This window comes from Callorhinchus milii, unplaced genomic scaffold (assembly GCF_018977255.1).
Source record: "Callorhinchus milii isolate IMCB2004 unplaced genomic scaffold, IMCB_Cmil_1.0 Scaffold3, whole genome shotgun sequence".
Taxonomy (NCBI): Eukaryota; Metazoa; Chordata; class Chondrichthyes; order Chimaeriformes; family Callorhinchidae; genus Callorhinchus; species Callorhinchus milii.
The window spans coordinates 8,994,399-9,008,491 of NW_024704744.1; the positions used below are offsets into that span (position 1 = coordinate 8,994,399).

A 14,093-nucleotide genomic window follows, 5' to 3' on the forward strand; every position below is an offset into this window, starting at 1 on the left:
GCCAATGGTGGGGTGAGTGGGTCGGGGGACGTGGAGCAGGCCAGAGCCGGCTGAGCAGAGGGAATGAGCGGGTTGGTAGGGGGTTAGGAGGTCGCAGAGGTAGAGTGGGGCGAGACCATTGAGGGCTTTGTAGGTGAGGACCAGGATCTTGAACTGGATCATCTAAAGGTTAGGGAGCCAATGGAGCCGAGCGAGAGTGGGGGAGATGGGCTCACGGAGTTTGGTGGGGAGAGGACACGGGCTGCAGAGCTCTGGATTATCTGCAGCCTGTGGAGGGAGGAGTTGGGAAGGCCGACAAGCAGGGCATTTGCATTTTTGAGCCTGGAGGTGATGAAGGCATGAACAAGAGTTTCTTGAAGGTGAGAGTGTCCAGATTAAAAACACAGGCAATGGGTTGCAAACAAGGTCTTCAGGAAAACATTACTTAATGTGACTGTTTCCTTCACAAGATCATAAGAGTTCACAAGAGAGGTTTGGACAAGTGTAGGAAGTGCTCTGAGATGCTACCCTGTGTGAAGGGTACTATATAATGCTAGTTGCTGTTATTGTAGGAACCAGTATAGGTAATTCGACCCATTGAACTTGTTCATCCATTATTATTAATAATAATTATTATTATTAGAGCACTCGCCTTGCAAGCGAGACACCTGGGTTCAATTCCAGGCAGAGCGAAACCTTGAGGGAAGTTTTCTTACTCTGCATGCCTTATAATAAACCCTCCAAAAAGCAAAACAATAATAAATTGGTCATTTTCAATCCACGACTGGGTGTGGGACACTGCTGTGTGCAATTGGTTGCCACATTTCGCCCATAAATATACAGTCAATACACTTTACAGCATATTCTGTGAAGCACTTTGAAACATCTAGAAGAAGTGCTCTATCAAATGCAAGGATTATTATTATTATTATTATTAAAAGACATTTCTGATCAACGAACAAAAAGTGTGGGGAAAGAAACTGAGTGTTAGTTTTTCCATCCTTCTATAAAGTTGAAGTCTCTCTTCTGACAAGATGTTCCATTGAGTTGTCTGACCAGCATTGACCCCCGTTCCCTGCTTGGGTTCTAATCCCTGACTGTTCAGTTCCTTGGGATGTCCTCCCGACGTGAAAGGCGCTTTACAAATGTAATTTTGTATTTTATTGAATAAGCATATCTCAACTTTGGTAACCAAACAAACATCAGGACAGGCAGCCCTGTAGTCATGAAACCGTTCAATCGCAAAGGCAGCAAAATAATCAATGGGTTATCAGTATTCACAATTCTTTCAAAAGGTTTCTTTCAGATAAATTGCAGTCAGTTCCGTGCACTTGAGATATTCACAAACGCCACTCTGTTGCGGTTTTGAAATAAAAAAACGGTCCCAAACCCTTTGTTCATGTGGTGCCAACTGTTTTCTTTTTCAGATCAGAGCTGTGGTGGATTAGTACAAGGACCAAATGGCACAATTGAAAGCCCTGGATTTCCTCATGGATACCCGAATTATGCAAACTGTACCTGGATTATCATTACTGGAGAACGGAATAGGATACAGCTGGTATTTCAGATCTTTGCTTTGGAAGAAGACTTTGACATGATCACCATCTACGATGGTCAACCCCAACAGGGCAATTTAAAAATGAGGTATGGAATGAGTCAGTGGTGACATCGTCCCACAGTTGGCTGTTGCTGCACTCGGCGTTAAACAGCTTGTGATAGATGTGTTCTGAAGCACTTTGTGTGATCTAATGTTCAGCTAAAATAATGCTTTTGCTTCTTACAAGTCATCAGACGCCAAGCTGTTATAATTGAAAAATGAAATATGTCGGTGCTGAAATTTGTGGTGTTTTGATAACACGCTCCTTGTGATGACTGTGGCACATCTGCAGTTTCCCCCTGAAATTTTTTTTTAATACAGTCCTGATGATAAGTTGTTTGACGTTGATATTCTTTTCCAGCATTTATGGGAAATACCATCAGAGACCGAAATCGGCAAAGGTGGTGCACGTGAGGCTAAGTGGAATTTTACCCAATTGTGATATATCATAACTAGCCACTGTTTTATTTGCAATTTATTTTCTCAATACATTTTATTCTCTGTTTTTTTCTCCTTTCAGAAGGGAGAAGAATCCAGGGCCACTCAGATTTTCTCTGTGGGGAAGCACTTAGTTCCATTTGGTGCATAGCAGCATGGTTGAGATTGTAAAATAGAGTGTGGGTACAATCTCATCTCCTATTACTCTGCTGTGAGCGCAATTTGTTTGAAACAATCTGTCTCAAAGCCTATTTAACATTTGGAGGCTGTGACTGTGGCTTGCGCTGTTGTGTTTCAGGCTCTGAAATGATCTTTTGCCATTTTCTGGGAACTTTGGTAATAAGAATTCACATTACTGATGTTAAAAACAGAATATTTTTGTAAGGAAGTGGTTTTGCAAACAAAAAGACCAGCTTTGTTGAAAAATGGAAATTGTTACACTGTTGAATGATTTGAATTCTCAGCAATTGCTCTGTTCCTTCGGCCACCCAACGCTGCCTTGACCCCTGTTTCCCTCCTAACTCGGACCCTCACTCTGTCCATTGTAGAGTGCTTGGAGATGTTCTCCTACGTGAAAACTGCTATAAAAGTGAAAATTGTTGTCATTTGCATTATTTACATTCGAGAAAATCGGTTAAATTATGTGAGTTTCATTAAAATGTGATTATTATATAATTTCTTCTTGTTCACTAGTTATTGCCAGCCTCCGTATGTACTTACCAAATGCCGTATATATACTTATATATACAGGAATGGAGACCTGTAGCTCAGTGGTTAGAGCTCTCGCCTCGCAAGCAAGACACCTGGGTTCGATTCCTGGCAGGACTAAACCTTGAGCAAATTTCCTTACTCCACACGTCTGATAATAATCCCTGAAGAAAAAACAATAATAATTTGGTCACTGAATCCACAGCTGTTTGTGGGACACTGCTGTGCGCAATTGGCTGCCGCGTTTCGCCCACAAAATATACACTCAATTCACTTTACAGCATATTCTGTGAAGCGCTTTGAGACGTCTCAAAGATGTGATGCGGCGTTATATCAAATGGAATGATTATTATTAATAATAATAATAATCCTTGCATTTGATATAGTGCTTTTCACGGCTTCTAGACGTCTCAAAGCGCTTCACAGAATAGACTGTAAAATGAATTGACTATATTTGTGGGCGAAATGTTATTATTATCATTATAATATATACCTCCATATAATTATATGTATTTGTAAATTAGCCCGGCCATAGGGCCATTGGACCTATGGCCGCAATCTTGAAACTTCCTTTGTGGATCTCTGCTTCCATCTGCCATTGTCAAAGCAGATCTTTGATGTAAATAAAAGCAGCAGAGGAAAATGCCTTCTTTAGTCAGGTTCCTGCAGTGGTTCATCAAAATACCACTAACTGGTCCACTGAATTTTACCATACCATTGTGCTGAGGCTACGCGGGAGAGAGGGAGAAAGCTTGTAGTTTCCATGGATATGTGCAGCAATACATTGATGATTGTGACTTTAAACTACATTAGGAGTCGCAAATTTGTAAATTATAACAAAATAATAATAATCCTTACATTTGCCTTATCACATCGTTGAGACATCTCAAACAATTCACTGTAAAGTGTATATTTTGTGGGCGAAAAGACCAAATGACCCCAGCAGCTACAATGAAGGGCAAGATATGTACCCAGAGCATCATTCCAGTAAAAGGAAGAAGTGCCTACTATTTGATTTGTACAGAGCCCTTAGCCCTTAGCTTTTAAGGAAACATTGAGGTCAGGAGGTCCCCTGTGACCTTGTGGGTAAAAGATACTGCAGCACTGGGCATTAAAGACCAGACAGAAAGTCTGTGCGCAGTTAGCTTATTTCAGCAGGAGAAAGGCTTTGGCTTCAGATTGTCTGGCTGGGCTAAGGAGGGCAAAAAAATCACCTAGGTTTTCTGCTCCCTATTACTGTGTAGAGGTCACTGCTGGATGGTCCCATGTGTGGAGGTTGAATGAGGACAGATTATATTTCTCTGTAATGCTTCTCTTGCCTCCTCCTCCCCCAAACCCCACCTTCCGACATGTGAACGCCCAGATTCAAGGCTCTCACGTGTTAAAAGCTGGATGAGGAAGGTGCCAGAGAGTGAAAGGAGAGACTTTGCCCCAGGAAAAGCAAATCGAAGAAGCAAATGCCTTCAGATGGAGAGGGGAGGAGAAAAGTTGGTGAAACCCCGATTAGCTCAAGCCCAACTGAAACAGCAAACCTGATCGAAGTGAGAATTGCACACAGCAGCATGGAACTATGATTGTTTACCAAATCACCTCTCTTATCCATGCCAAGAAACGTCACCTTGAATTTTGGTTAAATTGTCCTTTAATGAAGTGAAATGGATGTCACTGAGGGCAGCTGATCATGTAGAATTAGATCAGACATTGGCCATGCTCTGTGCATGGCATGTGACTGTCTGAATGTAAGATAAGGTGGAGTGAAAGAAAATAAACTGAGGGCTGCACTCCATTAGGAGAGCCAGCACAATCTCCTCTGCATGGATTTAAGCCTACTGTGGATTTAGGCCTTCTAATTTAATAACCTGAGGGGAAATCTGCAAAATGACTTTCTGATCCCCAAAGGTAGTTGATCAAAATTCTAAGTTTACATATCTCCAGGCAGCCATCATGTTCCATTATCATTTCTGTTTATATGTGTAGGTAGAATTGAAAATCAGAACGAGACTGACTGCTTGACCTTGATGGTCTTTTAAAATTCTTACACTTAACGTTGCCATGTTCTGTCTATTCCTATTCACCCTTATTTCCAAAGACAAAATGTTAATTGTTTTTGTAGGAGTCTCGTCTCTGTTGCCCCCCAAATCAATATTCTAATCTCCAGCCTTGTTTGAGGCTTGTTAATTGTTTACACTTTAGTTCTTTGCTCGGAGTGTGACAACAACCACATTAGCTATGGTACATATAGTGTTTAACGAAAAGGATCTGATTCCTCTCAATCTTCCTTTCTTCACTTAAAAGATTTGGAGTTGCATTAATCTCTCTTCATAAACCAGGGCTGTAATTCAGTGTATTATTCTTATTGCTTTTGATCTGAACCCTCTCAAAAATATTGGTGTATCTAATAAACTGATCGCTAAAAATAGTGACCTTACTGTTGGGTCCGTATAATTGGATATAATGTTCTAAATGTACCTTCACCAATGATCTATATAATGCTACAATAATTTTTTTTGTCTTAACAACCAAATGCCCTTGAGATGTGTCATTGCATGATTAACCTTGCTGATGTAAGCTCCACATTAAGTGGAAACATTTAGTGAATCATTCCCTAATCCTTCTTCTGCATTTTGGACAATGGACACAACCTCACTGGGTACACATTTTTCATGTTTACTTTTGCAATGTGTCCTTGGTTGAGACGCCCAATGAAGCCCTAGGTTTGCCTTTTCTGGTGGCTCGGTTAGATATTGAAAAATCCCATATTTTAAGGAGAGTGGAAAGATCTCCAGGATCCAGGCCAAGATTCCAAATTTACTCAGACACAGATTACATTTGTCTGTTCAGCTTGTTCTTCTTTGTGGAATGTTGCTGGTGAATTGTTTGTTTGCCTACAATAAAATTAGTCAATATGAGAATTGGTGACAGATTTAATGCGATTATATATAAAATTTATTTAATATTACAATCTCAATTGATAATTATCAGGTGGTTTTTGCTTTCACCCTCCTGCAATTTGCACAATGGTTGGGTTGGAAGCCATTGGTGTTCACTAGATTGATTCTCTCATTGTTTGTCATTGTTGCTTGTAATGGTGGAGAATGATGTTTTGATGGATTACTAGCCTAATGGATTGTGCCAAAGTTTTTTTTGGGGGTTAGAAGGAGGGGGAAACAAGCAATGTCCCGTAAACAGTAATGGAGTGAGTGAACAATTTTCTATGGGAGATTCTTGGCCATGATACTGGGAGAAACTCCCTTCTCTTTTTGAATAGTGCTACAGGATCTTTAACGTCCACCTGAACAGGCAGGCGAGACCTTGATTTAACTTCTCATCTTCAACAACACAGCACACCTCCAGCATTGCATTGGATTGTAACCTTAGACAATATGAGTTCCAAATCCTGACGTGGAGCTTAAACCCACAACCTTCTGACTCAAAGGCGAGAGTGTTACCAACTGAGCCAGGCTGAAAACACACAAAGATATTCATACTGAAAATACAATGTTTCTTAACAAAGTTGCTGTGAATCAAATCTTAATAATAATCTTGATAAACATTTCATTTTTCACATCAATAAAAAAAGGAACTCTTTCTTATGAAGTCTTCTGGGACATTTTGACCGGATAAGAAGTTATATCAAACGAAAGTATTATTAATAAACTCCATCTGCCATTTCTTATTTATGAGCAAGGCAAATTTTTTGAAAAGAAATTCCATTTGACTCAGCCGAGCTGTGACCCTGAGGCCATCGCTAGCCAGACTAGCTGATTGAAGCATCTCAAGGATAGTGCAGAATTTGTGAGTTACTTACTGAAGGAGAGCATCTGCCTGCAGCTCACTCACTGCGTCTCTCCCCGAAAAATCTAGAGGCCGTCACGAAACAGCATTGACTGACACTGCAGCAGGTCTTCAAGACAGAAGAAACCGGGCTGCTTTGCAACCGTACCAACCCAGAGTATAGCAGAATGCAGTAAAAAACATCCATTAGGTTGAGAGCGCTAGAAGAATCTCGCACGTGGATCGCCACTGTGTTGAGCTTTTTTTCTTAAACATGTGAGCACGTACACTCCTGTGGGATTTTACGCTACGGCTGGAGTGAATGCTTACTTATTTGAGAATTGGTTTAGTTTCTTTACTACTGTAGCGTTAAATATGTGTCCAGTCAAAACTTTCCTGCTGCTCAATAACTATCCAGCACAATCTGGTGTGGACACGTCAGGTATTGGGAAGATTAAATGTGCATTACCGTTGAGTCCAATCAATGGGATCACGCTCACTGCAGACTCTCAATAATATCTATTGTCAGAATCTTGTCAACCCACATTTCTTGAACAGGGTCTAGACAGGATCTTGCCAAAGGAGCAGCTCTGTTCATGAAGGGAGACGGGGAGAAGATAGGTAACTTTTAAATATAATAATCCTACCTATTCTTCGCCGGTAAGACCATTTTATCTTTTATTTTGGTCAGCAGGGTGTCCAACACATGCAGAAAACCGTCACTGTGCTTAAGAGTATCCAAACCAAATTAAGAGTTCCACATATGTATGCCACTTATACATGGAAATTTTCCTGTGTTTGGAATGAATGCACTTACCTTCTTCCTGAGAGTATTAGATGTAAGTTGTCAAGACCCAAGGCTTGGGGATCCCAGAGTGTGTGTTGGGGTACTGCTGGAGTTTAACTAGCTAAAACCATACAGCGTGCGTTTGAGAGCACTGCCAGGCAAGCTTCGCACTGCTTGTCAAGCTAGATTGACAGTTTCTGAGTGGGAAGTATCCCTGCTCCCAGTCTGCCCATCTAAGTCCTGCAATGAGGCTGGTCTGCCATCAACAGTGCCCTGGAGTACTGCAGATTATTATTGAATATAAATAATAATCTTTGCATTTGATATAGCACCTTATCACATCACTGAGGTGACTCAAAGCTCTTCTCAGAACATACCGTAAAGTGGATCGACTGTATTTTGTGGGTGAAATGCAGCAGCCAGTTCTGCACAGAAATGTTCCACAAACCGCCATGGAGAGGTGGTATTATAACCATTGCCTTTAAACAGATATACAGACAGTTCTGAAATAATTTCTGATGGCAATGAAAACATTTCTTAAGTCAGCAAGGGGACAAGAGCAATGCAATCTTTGAGAGAAATGTCAATAAGTGGTTACAAATGACTATATCCCAGATTGACATTACTTTTTCTTTATTCGCATGAAGATGCAGAATCTTCTTGCAGGATGATTCAAAGAGCACTTTGCAAGGTCTCTCTGGACATTGTTACTATACCAGATGCAGAAATGTGTTTTGGGGATCACAGGATCCCCAGTGTCCTGGTCAATAGTCCCCCAGATAAAATTGATCTCTCACTTCATAAATATTGATGGGTGCAAATTATCTGATGCGTTGTCGTACAAAATTCACAGTCGCCACACTTCACAGTAAATCCTGTGAACTGCTTTGAGATATCTCAATGACGTAATAAGGCACTGTATCAAATAGAAGGATTATTATTTTATATTATCATGTTTTGTAGCCGATTCAGTGTGATTCCTGCATTGAATCTGCTCAGAAATGAAACATTTTTTACCTCATTTCAACCAATTTATTTCCTTCGGTATGGAAAATCGATCCACTGCTGGTAAAAAAAAAGAGAAAAGTCTGTTCCTGTGATGCAAAGTCTGTAAATCCCTTTTCTGAAGCTTGGAGAATATGCTATGCCATTAGGCATCGCTTGTTACTGAATTATTTAACAGAATAAAGAGCAAGAGGAAAAGTACAATATAATGCAGATTGTTGATTGCACCTGTATATACTGTAAATAATAATAATAATAATAATCCTTGCATTTGATATAGCGCTTTTCACGTCGGGAGGACGTCCCAAAGCGCTTCACAGAATATACTGTAAAGTGAGTTGACTGTATATTTGTGGGCGAACGCGGCAGCCAATTGCGCACAGCAATGTCCCACAAACAGTCATAGATTGAAAATGACCAATTTAATTATTGTTTTTGGTTTTTGGAGGGATTATTATTAGGCGTGTGGAGTAAGGAAACTTGCCCAAGGTTTCGCCCTGCCTGGAATTGAACTCAGGTCTCAAATCAGGACCCTGTTTTACAATTGGATTGTTCATCCACTAATAGGGAACATGGATTGGCTTTAGACTATCGCAAAACAAGTTAGTTTTATTCCCCTGACTCGTTGTTGCAACTATTATCCTTTCTAGTTTTCAAAAAAATTCCACAAAAATTGCACACGCAATTAAATTGACAGTATATTCTCCACCAGCCACATCTCTCTACCAATTAGGAGAATTGCAGTTTAAGTGTCTGTCACAGCATTTATATTAAATACATTTGTAATAAATGTGTTCATTCGTATCTGGTCGATATACACTTCACCTATGAAATGGTAATTGTGAATTGTTACAGCACAGAAACAGACCATTCAGCTTGTCACGTCTGCTTGGATTTCAGAGTGGAATATTAACTTTAACTAAATGGATGCAAATGTACTCAAGCAAAGCCTGACTTATTGTATAGTGATGTGAATTATGGGTTCGCAGGTACCTCCTTGAGAGGGGAATATGGATGCTGTTGCCTCCTTGAGAAATAGATTGATGGATTCAAGAATGAGTTGGATAGATACTTGAGAGGAAGATTTTTTCTAAATATGTAAAACCATTTATTTTATGTGAATGACACTGTGTATCACTATAATAATAATAATAAGCCTTGCATTTGGTATAGAGCCTTATCACAACATATGAGACATCTCAAAGCGCTTCACAGGATATAGTGTAAAGTGTATTGTAATGTATAAAAAGCCCAATCAAGTATCCAGAGGAGATGAAAAACGAGAAGACCAAAAAAGATCCATAGGTAACTTGGGAAGAAAAGATTTACCTGGAAAATTCTTCCCAGACTACTAAAGGCAGTAAAGCAAGCTGCAAGAGAGGAACGAGCTGACATGATTTCGTACACCGTTGTATCATGTCACACTGCAAATGGCATCAAGCGGCAGATAAAGCTTCCCCATGGCATTAAATTTCACCCGGGTCTAGATTTACTCAGTTAAAATAACATTTCAGAGTGTGCAGAACTTGGTAAATTGTTGAACTTATTTGAGTTCCATTTCCAGTTAGTTCTTACAAGAATCTTACAGATAAACGGCTTTAAAGTAAAAGACTGTATTTGAGAATTTGTCAAATTCCGGTCACTTTGAAGCACTGCGTTTCTAGAGTAAATCTGGATTCGGCATGAATTTCTAACCACCATGCTCTGTAAATTGGTAAAAGATATGAAGAAGACAGGAGTGGTGGGATTAAGGGAAGATGCAGCACACAATAGTGATGATGTGCGAATGTGATCCTATGGCTTTATGTGAGATGGCTATGGATGGAAAACATGGTAGAAAGCCATCTGATTCTTTTATGCCTCTCGTTGTTTAAGGTCCTGACACCACAGCAATAGCCATGAGGACAGGAATTCAGTGACTGAGGTGTTGCCATCATTACAAATTTATCTCTTCAGGAAAAAGCGACACAGATCAGAAGACCAGCATTGTAAACAGGAAATAGCTGCTAATCAACATTGGCTATCCACAGTCCTGTTGCTCGCACAAAATAATGAATGAGAACTATAGCTCTATTTAAACTTCGGCCCTTGTGGAGATTGGATATGGTTCAAATCAGAGCAGGATGAGTTGAAAATGATCTCTTTGGGTTTGTGCTGATCTCTGGCCGGATTGAGTTTGTACTCCTGGTGATATTAAATTACCAGCTCTCTTTGCGCAGAAACGGACAGATCGGATGCTTCCCTCAGCCTGACAACCAGGTGCGACACTCAAGTGTCAAAGGAGTTTTTAATGAAATAAATAAATGCCCCTTATAATAATAATAATAATCCTTGCATTTGATATCGCGCTTTTCACGTCGGGAGGACGTCCCAAAGCGCTTCACAGAACACACTGTAAAGTGAATTGACTGTATATTTATGGGCGAACGCGGCAGCCAATTGCGCACAGCGCTGTCCCACAAACAGTCGTAGATTGAAAATGACCAATTTATTATTGTTTTTGGTTTTGGAGGGATTATTATTAGGCGTGTGGAGTAAAGAAACTTGCCCAAGGTTTCGCCCTGCCTAGAATTGAACTCAGGTCTCTCGTTTGCAAAGCGAGTGCTCTAACCACTGAGCTACAGGACTCCACGACTATTTACGTACGGTAACTTAACCTGAACTGGCTAAAGTATGTCACAAATGTCAATAACACAAAGAGGACAGAGTCTCTAGCTAACAAACTCCTCATGACCTTTTAAACTCTTGTTTCTTTTTGTTCTCTTGAATTTACATAAAGTTGAATCTGTAATTTTGTTGATTTCCATCTCCATGTTGTACACAGCACATTTGAAATAGGCAGCATTGGTATAAAGAGAAACATTAGGAGTAATGAACAGTAATCATAAAGTAATCAACATCTATTCATTTTGCAGATTCTGAAATTGTTTCTGTGATGAGGCGGTAACCCACAGCTGTTTGGAATTAATGATTTTGAAAGCGAGCTCCTCGGAATCTGAACTATATGGCTTTCAAGCCAACTCCTTCTTGTCTGAACAAATGAGTTTGGATTCAGATATGGAGTGCAATGCATTTGTATGTTTTTTGTTATCACGGTTATCATTAACCATCCTAGAAACACTGCTTCCTCAAGAGGCTGTCTGTTCCCTCTGTCCCTTTTCAAGGTTATTCCATTTGGTCCCATCGTCCACGACACCATATGGTTCATTTTTTCCCTTCCAGATCACTTCTTTGCTCCTTCTCCTATCCTTTCCAGTCTTCTGCTGCTTGCCCAAGGCTGTTTGAAATGTTACTTTCTTATTGAGATCATCTTATTTCCTCTATCTCTGAGACCATCTCACCTGTTCCTCTCTCTCTCTCTTTCTCTCTCTCTCAGATCATTTCACCTGTGCCTCTCACTGAGACCATCTCATAGTTCAGTGTAGATTCTGGAGGTCACTGAACATGAATTTGTGGTGAGATGCTAGCATGCCAACAGCTCTTTATCTCTGCTTCTGTATCTCAACCAACTAAAATTCCAGCTACTTCCATTCTTCAAAAGACACTTGAAATTGTGAGCAGAAACGAATGAATACAACAACAACAACAACAAGATTCCATTTATAGAGCGCCTTTCACGTCAGGAGGACGTCCCAAGGCGCTGCACAGTTGGGTCATGACCCGAGCAGGGGGGAAATGGTCAGGGTGAGGGGAGGGAAGGGAGGGAGAGAGGAGGGGGGAAATGGTCAGGGTGAGGGAGGGAAGGGAGGGAGCGAGGAGGAGGAAGAGAGTCGAGAGGGGAGCTGAAGGCACGGTCAAAGAGAAAGGTTTTGAGACCGGCCTTGAAGGAGGAAAGGGAGGAAGCAAGGCGAAGGCACTGGGGGATGGAGTTCCAGAGCCTCGGGGCTGAGAGGCTGAAGGCCCGACCACCGATAGTAGGGCGGTTGGGGCGGGGGACGTGGAGCAGACCGGAGCCAGAGGAACGGAGGTTACGGGCAGGTAGGTAGGGGGATAGTAGGTTGGAGAGGTAGGAGGGAGCAAGGCCGTGAATGGCCTTGTAGGTGAGGATGAGGATCTTGAAATCAAAGTCAAAAACTAATCAAAAACTACTGACAGTATCTTGTATGGCATGTGCTAGATGGTACTTTCGCGTTGTAAAGCCTATTTTCTTTAATGACACAAATTATTGCACGTGTCAGCCTCGCTTGGCTTGTATCACTCTCGCCTCTGAGTCAGAAGGTGGTGGGTTCAAGCTTTATGTTGCGACTTGGAACTCACATCGTCCAGGCTGACTCTCCAGGGCAGTGCAGAGGGAGTGCTGTATTGTATTATTTGGTGAGGTGTTAAACCGAGGTCCCATTTGCCTGTTCAGATGGACATTAAAGATCTCATGACACTATTCAATAAGAAAAGAGAGTTTCTCCCGGTGTCCTGGCGAACAATCCCTAAAACAAAACATTCTATTTTGCTATTTTTGGATTCATAGTAGATGATTCAAGGAGTCCTGTAGCTCAGTGGTTAGAGCACTCGCTTTGCAAGTGAGAGACCTGAGTTCAATTCCAGGCAGAGTGAAACCTTGGGCAAGTTTCCTTACTCCACACACCTAATAATAATCCCTCCAAAAAACCAAAAACAATAATAAATTGGTCATTTTCAATCTACGACTGTTTGTGCGACATTGCTGTGCGCAATTGGCTGCCGCGTTCGCCCACAAATATACAGTCAATTCACTTTACAGTGTGCTCTGTGAAGCGCTTTGGGACGTCCTCCCGACGTGAAAAGCGCTATATCAAATGCAAGGATTATTATTATTATTCATATTGTGTGACAATACTGTGTGCAAAATGGCTACTGGGTTTGCTAACAAAATACACAGTCACTTCGCTTCACAATACAACCAGTGAGAAGCTTAGATATGTCTCGACAATATGATGAAGTATCAAATGGAAGGATTATTTATTTACTCTCTCTTCATTACCGTGTAGTTCAAATGGACAAGTTTCATCAGGGAGAGAGAAAACATGCACTCCTATGGAATAAGACCGTAAAAAACACACACAGGGGCATTAGCCATGGCTGAATTATCTGACCAAACTCATTCCTGAAATTTAAAATTGTATTTCACAGCTGGCTGCAAAATAGACTTGATTTAACAACCGTCCAATGGATTTCCTCTAAAACTCTCCCCCCCACACCCCCAGACAATATCTTTTAACCTTGAAATTTAACTGCATGGTTTAAAAGGATCCCAATTATTTTCTTCTCATTCTACTATAAAAGTACTTGTAAGATTGAATCCATTCACTCACACCTGTGGTGTCATTATGGCACTGCATTGAAAGTAGAAGAAAGCAGTAACTGGGATTAGTCCATTGTTTGAGTTGATGGCTGGATGCTACCCAGACTCTGACTCCATTACTTTTTTTACACAACATTTCACATACATAGCGAGAGATTGAAGATACAGCGAGTTAGTATGAATCATATTTTTTTCGATAGTCATTTTGCTTGACAACAAACCATAGCTCAGCAGTATTATTTGTTGTAAAACACCATTAAGTAGAACTTAATTAGTGCACCCATATGCCTTGCTTGGATGTGTGTAGAATATACATTGAATGCAGTGTTTGTTTGAAATTGAGAGGAGAGCCCATATAGAGTGTCAGAGACATATTTTATTGACATCTGTTCAGTTATGGAACAGCATGTGAAGCTTACTTTCAAGTTAAACTGATTTCATTCCGCACACAAATTAAGCATAAATTCATGAAAGTTGAGCAAGTTTTTTTTTGTAGCTTGACAATTTTGTTTTGGGTCAACCGGGTG

The 14,093-nt window shown here is 40.7% G+C and overlaps 1 protein-coding gene across 1 annotated transcript in view; it reads left to right on the forward strand.

Annotated features, from left to right (window-relative positions):
• LOC103179026 (CUB and sushi domain-containing protein 1) overlaps positions 1-14,093 on the forward strand; it is a 1,038,598-nt gene that overhangs the window by 124,191 nt on the left and 900,314 nt on the right. The window contains exon 2 of the mRNA XM_042332909.1: positions 1,407-1,623. Within this exon, the coding sequence (XP_042188843.1) occupies positions 1,407-1,623 (217 nt within the window). The remainder of the gene's footprint in view (positions 1-1,406; positions 1,624-14,093) is intronic.